The following is a 13,168-nucleotide window of genomic DNA, read 5'->3' as shown; positions in this document are numbered from 1 at the left end:
TACAACTATGCTCCAGACCTCCTGCCGTTCACACCACAATCATCAACGGGTCCTTAGCATCTGGTCAAGTACCAACTACCTTCAAGAAAGCAAGGGTTATTCCCATTTTGAAGAAACCTACTCTGGATCCATCAGACATCAGAAACTTCAGATTGGTAACACTTCTCTTCTTTCTTTCTAAAACTCTGGAATGCACTGTTTTTAACCAACGGTCTGTCTAGCTCTCACAGAACAACCTCCAAGACCACAACCAGTCTAGCTTCAAAGCAGCACATTCCACAGACAGAGCCCTTTTGGCTTTCACTGAGAAACTACACTTTGCAAGATCAGTCAATCTGTCATCTGTCCTCATTCTCCTAGACCTGTCGTCAGCATTTGACTCAGCCAACCATAAGACTCTCTTGTCAACCTTCAGGAGCCTTGGTATCAGTGGATCAGCATGGGAATGGTTTGCTTCCTACCTGGATGGTCGATCATACCAGGTAACATAGAGGGGGCCTATGTCTGGTGTCCCACAAGGCTCAGTACTTGGTCCTCTCCTTTTCTTCCTTTATACTGACTCTATTGGTGATGTCATATTCTCACCTAGGCTTTCTTACCACTGCTATTCTGATGACACAACTCATCTTCTCCTTCCCTCCCTCAGATACCACAGCCTATGTTGGGATCTCAGCATGCCTGGTGGACAGATTTTCATGGATGAGTGCTCATCAACTGAAACTGAACCCTAGCAAAACTGAACTGTTAGCCATCCCAGGTGATTAAATTCTAGGTAAGGATCTGAGATTCTCTCACAACTCTTCACAACTCTCTGATCTCCCCTTAAGCCACTGCTCGCAACTTTGGGGACCCATGTACAATCAACTGTCCTTTTCCTCACATGTTGCTAATGTGACTCGCTCTTTTCGGTTCCTTCTCTATAACATTAGAAGGATTCGACCATTTCTGTCCACACAGGCTGCTCAGGTGCTTATTCAGTCTCTTGTCATTTCAAGACCAGACTACTGCAAATCTCTGCTGGCAGGTCTATCTCTGAACGCTATTTGTCCACTGCAAATGATCCAAAATGCAGCTGCGCACCTTGTGTTCCACAAGTTCTTCCATACCAACCCTGTGCTATGCTCCCTCCAGTGGCAGCACGCACATTCAAAACACTGATGCTTGCTTACGAAGCCAAAAATGGACCAGCACCTTCTTACCTCGGAGACCTCATAACTCCTCACATTGGACCATGCTGAGATCCTCTAGCACTGCTCGACTGGTACCACCTTTTCTCAGGGTAAGAGGTAAGTATACTTCAACGATTATCTTTGTCTTGGCACCGAGGTAGTCAAATGAACTTCCTCTAGATTTCTGAACAGCTGAGTCTTCAAGTGACCTACCTCTTCCAGAAACACTTAAACTAGCAATTTTCCTGCTTTGCTTTGTCTTTTGTTTAAAAAAAAAAAAATCATAATTCTCTAAATTTTAAGCTAAAATTATAATAAATTTGTAATCTAGTGAACCAGTATTGAGTTATTCATTGATGGAGACTTAAAGCACTTTTTTTTTACACTGCTCTGGATAAGGGTGCCTGCTTAAAGCCATTAATGTAAATGTACAACCACAATGAAACCGAGGTTAGAAGGATAATGCATGTAGAAAACACAACACAGATTGTAATGCAAGCTCCTAAAAGTGCCAAGGATCTTGGAGGTGTGAGGTAGGATTGCTACCCAATATGCCACCAAATTGGCGATAAAAAAAAAAAAAGGCTTGCTAAAATATAATTACAAAAACAATTGCAAAAGCTGGTTTTAAAATTCAGTTTAAAAGTTCTAAAAAAACAACAATCAAACAGTGAGAGACAAAAACTCAAACAAATAAACATCTAATTCAATAAAAAAACAAAACAAAATTATTTGTTGATTATGACAAATCCTACTGTACATTTTAAGGATGTAATATAGAAGACTTTAAGACATTTGAAGAGCATCTTTCAGTCTTAATCAAGGTTTTTAATTTGTCTTTTAAAGACATAGCAATTATGAGTTTTATGATGATAGATAACACAACATTGCATAACAGTGTTTAGGTTCAGGGTAAAGTCAGGCCAGGCTGGAGAACTTATTACTACTAATGTTACTACTCAGGCAAGACTTTCTGTTACGTGATACATCTTCAAGTTGTAAGAGGAAAAACCTGAGGTAGCAATATCTTAGCTTTAATAAACCCCATCACAGCCTGTTAGGTGCAATCTGAATGGTTTTGTTATGCTAGAAACTTCCGTTCATTATTTCTGTCCACAAAAAAAAAATAGATAAGCCGAGAGGGTCTTGACCGCATGCTTTTTTATACATCAAGACACTGGCTATCCTAACACACACACATGCTCCTCTGTCTGCCCACTCTTAGCCAACCTTATCCAGTCTTGGTTTTCTGTGTTCACTGAAGCACATCCATGGGCAGCTAAGCACAGCCTGTGGCACAAAAGGGGGCCCACATCTGCAATACAAAGCCTCAGGAGAGAACAGGCAGAGCGTGGAGCTCTTCACTTCTCCTCCCTCTATAGGCCACCCGTCCACCTTTCTACACCCTCTCTCCGTCTGGCCCCCCTCTCCGCGCCGGATGCAGAGCAGGTGTGTCGAATTCAAAAAAGGCAGTGGAGGAGAACGAGGGAGGGGAGAGATGACAAGAGGCGGAGCTCTTTAACATCTGAAAGACTCCGAGATGCTTGATGTGAAGCTTTTTATTTTGTATTTTTTTGGGGGTCTGCTTTGCTTTCTCTTCTTTTTACATTTTTTACTTAATATTGCAAAGTTGAAACTCAGATTGATGGCTTACAAGCTATTTACTAGGCACGGAAGCCTAAAACACAGCAATTTGGCTTGCATGGGTCGACCTAAACGACATAGTATTTTTCAAAAAGGAAAAAAAAGGAGTCTAAGAGAGGAAAGAGGTGTTCATCTGGCCTATGAGGATTTTAATTAGTATTAATTGGCCACTAAGGGAAATAAGACCGAAGAGTCGACCGAAGGCCCTCCCCTTTTTTCTCCGTAGTGACTGTTGCTGTTTGTACGCTGGTTAAATCCCTGGTCAGGCCCTGTATTGGTACACAGGTGGGCAGAGGGACCGAACACTTTCTGCCTCATACACACTGCTGACATCCTCTGGGTCAGTCACTCTACAGACCTATCTCACACCTTTCCTCTTGGCTCCCTCGTGGAGCTTAGACTGGTAGATGAACTCTCATGATTGTACATGTAATACGTTTCTGAGGTCTAGCAAGAACTCTGTGATGCAAATCAAAACTGTCCTGGAGTAGTAGACCCTATGCACTGTGGTTATGAGATTTTAAAAGACATTAATATATGAAATATCATCTTATCTGTGTATAGTAGTGACTTAACAATAATGCGTCACCAACTGTCTGAAATTCTCACTAACGACACTGAAAATCCGCCGAAATGTTCTCATTGATTTTGCAATATGCAGTCATGTCCCTACTGCTTTTTTCTGTTCCCACCTGTTCTGTTTCCACTATCTACTGTTTTTTTGCTCTAGGCCATTTCACACTGTAGCATTTCTGCTTCTTCTATCACTCGCTCACACACACCTGGAATCACTGGACGCTACCTAATTGCGTCTTTCTATCGCCCACCACTGAGCACTAAACACAAACAGATGCATACTCTCGCACACACTGGGGCACACACACACACACACACACGTCCTCAATCACAAAAAAGGAGAAACATATGGATGGAGGGAGGCACATGTACACACAAACATTACTTCAAATATTGCGGTCAAAACAACAGCATAATATACACTGACATGGAGCCCATCCTTACAACCTGAACAGAAAGAGAACGCACACAAACACACACAGAGAGAGAGAGAGAGAGAGAGAGAGAGAGAGAGAGAGAGAGAGAGAGAGAGAAAGAGACAAGATCTATCTACCAGTTTGAGCAAAGTTGTAAAAACCTGGATACCAAAAAAAAAAAATGCAGATGCTGATCCCTCTCTGAGAAAGAATATAAAAGAAAAAGAAAAATTATACATAAATTATTTTGTATTTGATCGAGTGAAATAAGTATTGATCCCATACTAACCAGCAAGAATTCTGACTTCCACACACCCAAATTAGTCCTGTCCCTTTAAAAAAACTCATTATGTGTATAAAAGACATCAGTCACAGAATCAACCTCTTCCATTTAAACCTCTCCACCACCATGGGCAAGACCAAAGAGCTGTCAAAGGATGTCAAGGACAAGATTGAAGACCTGCATAAGGCTGGAATGGGCTACAAGACCATCAGCAAGAAGCTTGGTAAGAAAGAGACCACTGCTGGCAAGATAATTTGAGAATGGAAGAAATACAAGATAAGTGAATCACCCTCGCTCTGGAGCATGCAAAATCTTCCCTAATGGGCTAAGGATGAAGCTGGTTAATGATCTCAATGTGGCTGGGACCAGTCACCAAGAAAACCATTGGCAACACACCAAGGTCCAGCTGCTCAAGAATGCACATGAACAAGCCCAACTGAAGTTTGCCAATGTAAACCTGATGTGATGTGGTCGGATGAAACCAAAATTATGGTATCCACTTGACTCATTGTGTTTGGAGGCAGAGAAATGCTGAATATGACCCAGAGAACACGATCCCCACTGTCAGACATGGAGGAGGGGCTGTTTCTCTGCTAAGGGTACAGGAAGACTTCACCACATAAATGGGGCCATGCACTGTAGAATCTTGGGTGAGAACCTCCTGGCCTCAACCAGAACACTGTAGATGGGTTGTGGATGGGTCTTCCAGCAGGACAATAACCGAAAACATACAGCCAAGGCAACAATCTCATGGTCTCTAGTTTACCATGCTAACAACAAGCAAGGCAGAAAGCAAAAAGAAGTATAGGGTTAACGTGGATGAGACAGAGGAAGTCAGCAATGTAAACATGAATGAGAACAGGGACATTCCTGATCTTAATCATCTTTTCTCTGCATGTGTATATATGTCTATATGATGGTTGTTCAGCCTGGATACATTCATTAGGTAACAACATTTTAAATTCGTTTAAAACATTTTAAATGTCAAAATTAACTGTCAAAATTAACACGTTAGTAATGTGTTAACGCACATCCATTTTGACCATTTCTATTAAAGATATAAATAAAAAAAATATAAAAGTGGCGAAATTAAAACCTTCAGCGCAAACTTGGTCAATAAAATTAGTGGCGCTAAAATGAATTTGTGTTAAATTACCACCGTTACACCGCTAATATTAAATGAAAATTAAAAAAACTATTATATCGTCAAAATTAACACAAATTAATTTTAGCGTCACTAATTTTATTAACCACGTCTTAAATCAAGCAAGAAAATCCGCCACTGTGCACATATCCAGTAATTAAAATCATCCGTGTGGAAACATAGCAAAAGTTCCGTTTGGTGTCCTGATGATTTACGTAATTTAAAGCACCATAATTACTTTAAAACATTTACAAGAATATTTTGTCTTCGTGCTCTATGGTTTCACTAATAATAAACATGCATTTGCATAAAGCATCCATATTTGTCCATGTCCGTGTTGATTAGAGTATTAAAACCTTGAAAAGTATAAATTTTAGGTACATTTAAAACATAAAAATGTGTGATTAAGTTGCCATTAATTACAAGTTAACATGACAATCATGCTATTAATCATGATTAAATATCTATAATATATATATATATATATACACTTGTACTTGCTCCCACACAGTTTTACACTGCCAAAAAGACCTTTATATTTATTTGTTGTACATTTATCCATTTAGATTGGATTGAGGAAAAACGTCATCCTAGTGACTTAGACCATGTTGGTTGTTGGTGGCAGCTGGATTGAGTATTAAAGGAACTGCTGAACTCCTGGGATTTTTCCACACAATAGTCTCTAGTGTTTAGACAGAAAGGTAAGGAAAAACAGAGCACAGAGAAGAAAAATGGTCTGTGTGATTGAAGCCGACAGGACAGATATGGTACTGTAGCTTGAATAACCACTCTATATAACTGTGTTGAATATAAGAGCATCTCAACTATGCTCTACCTGGAGATAGTTGAGCTATAACAGCAGAAGGTCTCATCAGGTCTCACTAATGTCAACCAAGTACAGGAATTTGAGGCTACAGCGGGCACAGTCTCAGCCAAGCTGAACAGCTGAAGATTGGAAAAATGTCACCTGCCCTGACAGTGATCCATATGTGTGACTAAGGCCACATCCCCACCATGTTTTAATAACCCAGATTTTTTTTTACTTACCTCACTTTCTGAAAGTGTAGATAGTTTAAAATCTTTTAGATATTTTTTTTTTTAGACAGGAACCGATATAAAAATATCACTCAATTGACAGTGTTAGTATATCACTATGCTGTCAATGTTTTCACAGACAGTGACATGGTCATTGTATCATTAATTCATATGTAGAAAACTACAAACATAAAATAGCATCATGTGAGAAAATAAAGTGAGGCTTTAAACCGACTGTAGCGGTCTTAATAATTGAATCTGCTTGCTTGATTTAGCACTTTGGGATACTTACATCTCCCACTTACACACAGTGTACAGTAGGTGATGTAAACCACAGCAACTCACTTTACTTTAATAACTTACAAAACATCCATCATTCCTGATTTCGGAAAGTCGGCTTTAAATGGAAGAGAATCTTTTCTGAGACGCACTCAATAGAGACAGGACAGATACAAGACAGAGACAAGAATCTTCATGTCTCATTAATCATGCAAGCTGTTTTATTTATTTATTTCTAACATCCATGGGCATTAGTAAAGTCAGGTACTGGTGTAGAGTGAGGAGGCCAAGGGTGTTGTAACAATTCCAATTTATTCCAATACTGTGGGGTCAGAACTTTATAGCAAACCACTCAGGATATTTCACTCCAAACAACATGAAGCATTTCTTCATGGAGCTGGTTTTGTGTACAGGGGCATTGTCATGTTGTGAACAAGTTGAGATCTCCTAGTGCAAGTGAAGGGAAAATCGAATGCAACTGCATCTAAAGACGTCCCATACAATTATGTGACTTCAACAGTTTGGGGTAAAAACAAATGAAATGAAATACAGTAAAACCCCATTGGACAAGCAAAATTCGTACGTTTGAACAAATTTTACACTTTATTGTCCCCAAAGAGGAAATTTGTATTGGACTTAAGGTGTTCACATTAAGAAAAGCATTAGATCCATAAACAACAAAAACACACACATAGAATAAAAAAAATAAAATAAAAATAAAAACTCATTAATCATTTAACATTTTGATTGACTTGAGTATAAAAGACTTCTTAAAACGATTATACCTACACGTTGGAAATCTGTACCGTCTTCAAAAAGGCAACAGTTTGTACTCTATTCAGAGACACGGGTCAGCTAGGATTTTGTGTACTTCCCTAAGAACCGACTGTTCATACAGTGACTCAAGGGATAAATGCTCCCACACATGGCTGGCAAATTCAAATGTCAATACTTTTGTTCACGAAGTTTAAAAGCAATTTCAGTGCAGCAATGACCAGTACACAGAGCTAAAGTGGATGTGGAATAAAGTGAAAATGCATTGTAAACACTGTACAGGTAGACCCAGATTCACAATGGAGATGTGTTCCAATGACTCCATCGTAACTTAAAAATATTCTAGTCGAGACATGGCCTTCCCAGGTGTCTTAAAGAATGGTAATCAGTATGGGGTAGTATACTGTAATTTCTTAATTTATGGTACATAAATTACAAATTGTAGTAAATTATTAAGCGTTTACACTACCGCAATGTATAAACTTTACCAGTTGCTCTCTGTTTCAGTGTCCTGTGACACCAATAAAAAGGAGAGACAAGAGCTAAAATTGGGCATGGAAACACCAAAAACCCAAAACAATACGCCCTCTCACACAGAGACAACTGAACTGCCTACCGCTGACTAAGATAAGTCAGAAATACAAAGATACAGATTTAAGACTAAGATACAATTCCTTTGTATCACAATTGCTAAGAAAAAAAAGAAAAGTAAGCTGAACCATTGTTACTCTGGAACCCGTATATGGAAATATTTTTTAGTTTTTTCAGTGCAAATTCGCAAAGACGGTGTTCATTGTGGGAGTAAGTGGGTGCATATATCAGTCCACTCTCCTCGTCCAGTTTATGACTTGTAATAAGAAAGTCTTGTCGTGAGGACCTGAATGTGTGAAGAGTGTGTGAAAGAGTTAAATGTGAAATGTGAACGCTGGTTGCTTTGCGAATGCGGCGTGTGATGAAAATATCTGTTATGGAGAGAAGAGAGACAGATGCCTAGATGTCTCCAAATGTCTATAATGTAAAGCCTGAATCTGAGAGGTTAGTTACTGACACATTCACTTCATGTACAGTGTTTTCAAATGTTCCAGTCAAACAATACTACTTGATCCTGGCCTCTTCCACCCGCTCATCTTCTGTTTTCCATGAGCAAATAGAACGGTTATTACACAGCAAAACAATTGACAAACTGTCAGACATAAAAGCACAAATCACACAGTGAATAAAACACTCCGATAATTGCTGCTAAAATATTATTTACTATTGTACTCCCTGTAAGAAAGAGAGCGAGAGATCTACCGGCCCAGAAAATGTATACAAATTAATGGCTAACAAAAAAAAAAAGAAACTCGCACACAAAAAGACATTTTCAAGAGTGCGTGTATATATTGATCTAGCTGTATATACAGCAGAGTATGCACACTATCTTTCTCTCTATCTTCACGCAGCTAGGTAAGGAGGGGTGGGGATGGGGTCATAAATTAGGCAGGGAAATTACTGCTAAGTGTACGAATAAATTAAAGTGCACTTGCTTCTGTAAACACTGTCTGACTACATAATTACTGAACACACTGTAGGAGAAGGAGGGAGGAAGCAGGGGAGGGAGGAAGTGAATGAGAAAGAGACAGCAAGAGATCATGAAAGACCAGAAAGTAAAAACATACAGGAAAACTACGCTTGGCTGGATAATGTGCATCTGTGACTTGCAAACTCAAACTCAGGCATTTATACCCATAAAACTCATTTGCACTGGCATAAGGACATTTTCAAGTAGACAAGCAACTATTTCTAAGCTGCGATGGTTAAAAGTGCCTGCCAAATGCTATAAATGTAAAACAGAAATGTGGGATAAAATAAATGTGGACTGGTTTCAATTACTGTTGCACGGCTCAAAGGAAGCTAAACACGCTTCCATTTATTCATTTCTATTTTCAACTGCATAATTTCTAGCAAGTTTCCTTTAAACCAACTGCAAACTGAAATTGACACCTAGAGTATGGCTCTAAACACGAGAAAACAAAACAAACAAAAACCATTTTATATATATATATATATATATATATATATATATATATATATATATATATATAGAGAGAGAGAGAGAGAGAGAGAGAGAGAGAGAGAGAGAGAGAGAGAGAGATCAATTTTACTGGCTATATCTACGTACCTAGATTCAGATTAGTGCTATTTTTTATTTAATGTGCATCAATACTGTCAAAGTACCCAAAACACTCACATTATATCAGAGTGAGATCAGATGAAATGATTGGCAACCTTTAAATGTTACTAAAAATGACTAAGACTAATTTAAAATTAGAGGGGTTAATATATTTCTGTTCATGAATAAGTATTATATTATTCACAATTGTCTATTCTATTAATTTCCTATAATTTCTCTCGGTTGTGCTGCATCTAGGAGCGTGTTGCCAGGGTCAAAGGAATCTGCCTTGAGACTTCAGAATCAACAGTGCAGGCACCTGCTGATAGAAGTTTTTGCTTTAATCAAGCAAATGTCAAGTTTGTGACTACGAGGCCTTCTAGCAGGCGTACAATAACGTCTGCATTTTCAGGTCCTTTAATAGGATGTTTAAAGAGCGTACTGAAACCCATCTGCTGCAAACTGCGCAAGCTAAAAACCTAAAAGCTGAAACCCAAGCTAAAATATATTTGTGTGGATTTAACAGCTGTTTTTTTTTCTATTCCACAATCGACAGAGGAGAAGGAATAGATGTGGTTTCATATACATTTACAAGGCCAACTTTTCAAGATGGACTTTTAAAGAAAGGCTGGACATTGTGAGGAAGGTGAACCAGAACAGTTTGAAACAGTGGTTAAGGTTTTTCATGAACCGTTTATACTTTAGCATTTTTTTCTGTAGAAATTGCACAATAACACACAATTTGCTGTCATTCCAAATCTCGTAATGCACGGAGAAAATGCTAAGAAAATCACAGGTCATTTTAAGAGGATAATATTGATGCTTCTGCTGGAGATTTATGCAGGTGGTTTATTTGTGGCTACAGTGAAAGGAGACTTGTTGAATTGTGCAAATTGGATTTCTTACTTTAGCATTGGCATTCATTCTCACTGCATGAGTGTGATGCAGCACTCATACTGCGTTTCTGTATAATATTGATGGTTTTATAGCCGTGGTGTCATGATGCTATTAAGAGGTGGATTGATTCATGAATGACACCACTGAAGCCCTAGATATGAAATGCACGGCCCGCCACTAAAAAGTGACATGATAGAAATTTTTCACAGTGCAAAACTTTCATTCATTTTGATAGCAAAACATGATACAGTCGTTCCCCGTTCATCGTGGTAATTACGGACGCCACCCCAACATTTTTTTTATTGTTTAGGCTATAAATCATCCTCCCACACTCTTTAAACAGACACAGAAAACATTTGCAAAAATATAGCGAGATGAATTGTGTGTAAATTCGTAGAAATATCATTTATAGTGATTACTGTTGTACATTACAGTACTGTAGCGTAGTCTAGCGTAGTCTATGCTGCTTGTTTATTGGTTGAAATGTCCTATGATGTCAAAAAAGGGTCTTAGTTAAAGAGTTAAAGACACGTCACTGCTATTTACATTGGCTTCATCTCTGCCCTTTTTTTGACATCAGAGGATACTACAATCAATAAATAAGTGGAAACCTACGGTTTCTTGTAATGCTACTCATTTCTTATGATGAAATATAGGTGGTAAAAAAAGGTTAAGCCCAACTAAATACCTAACTAATACTTAATACCTGCTGGTAGGTATATCATTTAGTAAAATAATGACTGCTAACATCCATCCAAACCCACACACAAATACTGGGATACTGTGACTTGGACTTGGACAAACAAAGTGGCCTGTATTGAAAATGGTATTCACATGCACAAACCCTCTTTAATACAAAGGATTTTCAAATATTTTTGAGGAAATGCACGAAGATCGTTGTACAAATGTCTCTTTTTGGACATTAATACTGTTGTTGACTCAAAAAATAGTAACATTAAAAAATAAACCACACAATAATAATAATTAAAAAAAGGATATGTATGAAAAATATCACTCATTGCATGTGTTATTTATTTTCCTAAAAAGTGTTAATAATTCTGGAGTTAACTGTGTGTAAACAGAAGTGACTCACGTTTGGCTGGCAGGCAGTATGCTCCAGTTATCTTGGCCTCCCCGGTTTCACACCCTCCCAGAGTGGAACATTCCTTTCTCAGGAGAGGACCTGCCCCACGATGGATGGCTCCGTCCACTGAAGGGGTAGGAAACATCAGAATGTTAATGAGAGGAAATGTCAGTGCAGCCATCATCGGAGAACAAGACATAGGTTAATGCTAACGATACATCTGGCCTTGGATACAAATTTGATTCCAAGCGAGCCCAGACATCAAGAGCTGCGGCACTTCATGCTGCCGTTAATTTAATGTACATTTTGTTTCCCGTGGAGTTCTGGGGAGCTGCTGTGCTCCGGTGCATTTTGGGAAACAGCTGCTTTCTCTCCGCATTGATGGAGGCATGTTGCCGGAGCGCTCGAGGGCTTTTATCGCCCTGCTTAAAGAGCACTGCACTCTGAATCTATAAGAGAAACACTTCGATGCACAGTGCGAGTGAGATATGAAGATGTACAGGAATAGAAGAGGAGAAATGGAGGTGAGGTGGAGGAAGTGAGAAAGAGAATCAGAGACGCACAAAGTGTTTTATCAGAAGCGAGCAAAAACGGGAGCAAAAGGAAGAAAAGAGAAATAAAGACGATGCGAACGTGGTGATGAAAGATGGCCGAGGGGAATAGACTCACTTCCTGTGTAATTGTAACACATAAATACACACATGATGATTAAATGCTGACTTCTTGTTAGCAGGTGTTAATTGGCTCTTCGCTTACCCGACTAGGGACCTGATAACTTGTGGAAAAAAAGAAATCTTATGGCACATGATCTTACACCATGCAGTTTTTTTTCTTTCCCAGAAACAAAGCAGCACACATACACAAACACCGTATGCAGGTCTGTAAACACCGGTATCTCATTAACTGCTGCTCAGTTTTGAGCCTGATCTCAGATTGGCTTGGAATTAGAATCAGTGACTGGTGTCCTGTCATTGGCTGATTAGCTGGTTACCATGGCAGCCATTAGCAGAAACATTCGATTGGATCAGGCACATCTGCTTACCAGTGACACAATTCCCTCTGAAACACACTTCCTCACCTTCTTTTTCGCTCTCAACATTCACTAAAATGGTTTAGAGGGTTGCCACAATTACTTCAAAGCATGAAAAAAAACCATCAGATATTTAAAAAAAAAACATTGGTCAGCTATTTGTTTATTGATTAGTTGGATGGCTGAGTGATAACACGCCACTTTCACGGAGAGTGGGAACCATTTGAAAGATCTAGAACGTAACACCTATGGGAAGTCATATATAAGTAGCGTGTAAAACAGCTTACATTATAAGTCCCCTAGGAAGTCAGTAATACGGCTGAAGACGTGTGGCACTCATGCAGAAGCACCTGAAGATGAAGCAGCTTAAAGATGGAATGGCAGTTATCTGTGCTGGACATTTTCTAAGCTGATTAATACTGCAAGCACCAATGTGGAAAATTCTGCCATTCTGCCATCTTTTACTTTGCAATACTCAAACTACTTGTTTTCTATAAGCATTAATGCAGCATAATCATATGTCACACTGTCTCTGCCTCCCCAGAATGCAAATTTAAATACTGCTGCATTCACTATATGGACAAAAGTATTGGGAAACCTGACATTTCCAGACATATACAGCTCTTCCCCAAACTGTTACCACAAAGATAAAAACACACAATTGCATAAGATGTCTTTGGATGAG

At 38.9% G+C, this 13,168-nt stretch overlaps 1 protein-coding gene across 4 annotated transcripts in view; it reads right to left on the bottom strand.

Annotated features, from left to right (window-relative positions):
- macrod1 (mono-ADP ribosylhydrolase 1) overlaps positions 1–13,168 on the bottom strand; it is an 89,273-nt gene that overhangs the window by 16,362 nt on the left and 59,743 nt on the right. For all 4 annotated transcript variants that reach the window (XM_046848675.1, XM_046848674.1, XM_046848676.1 and 1 more), the window contains one exon: positions 11,463–11,579. In XM_046848675.1, coding sequence (XP_046704631.1) covers positions 11,463–11,579 — 117 coding nt within the window. The remainder of the gene's footprint in view (positions 1–11,462; positions 11,580–13,168) is intronic.

Source organism: Silurus meridionalis, chromosome 5 (genome assembly GCF_014805685.1).
Source record: "Silurus meridionalis isolate SWU-2019-XX chromosome 5, ASM1480568v1, whole genome shotgun sequence".
In the NCBI taxonomy this organism is placed as follows: domain Eukaryota; kingdom Metazoa; phylum Chordata; class Actinopteri; order Siluriformes; family Siluridae; genus Silurus; species Silurus meridionalis.
This window is presented reverse-complemented; position numbering and strand designations above follow the sequence as displayed.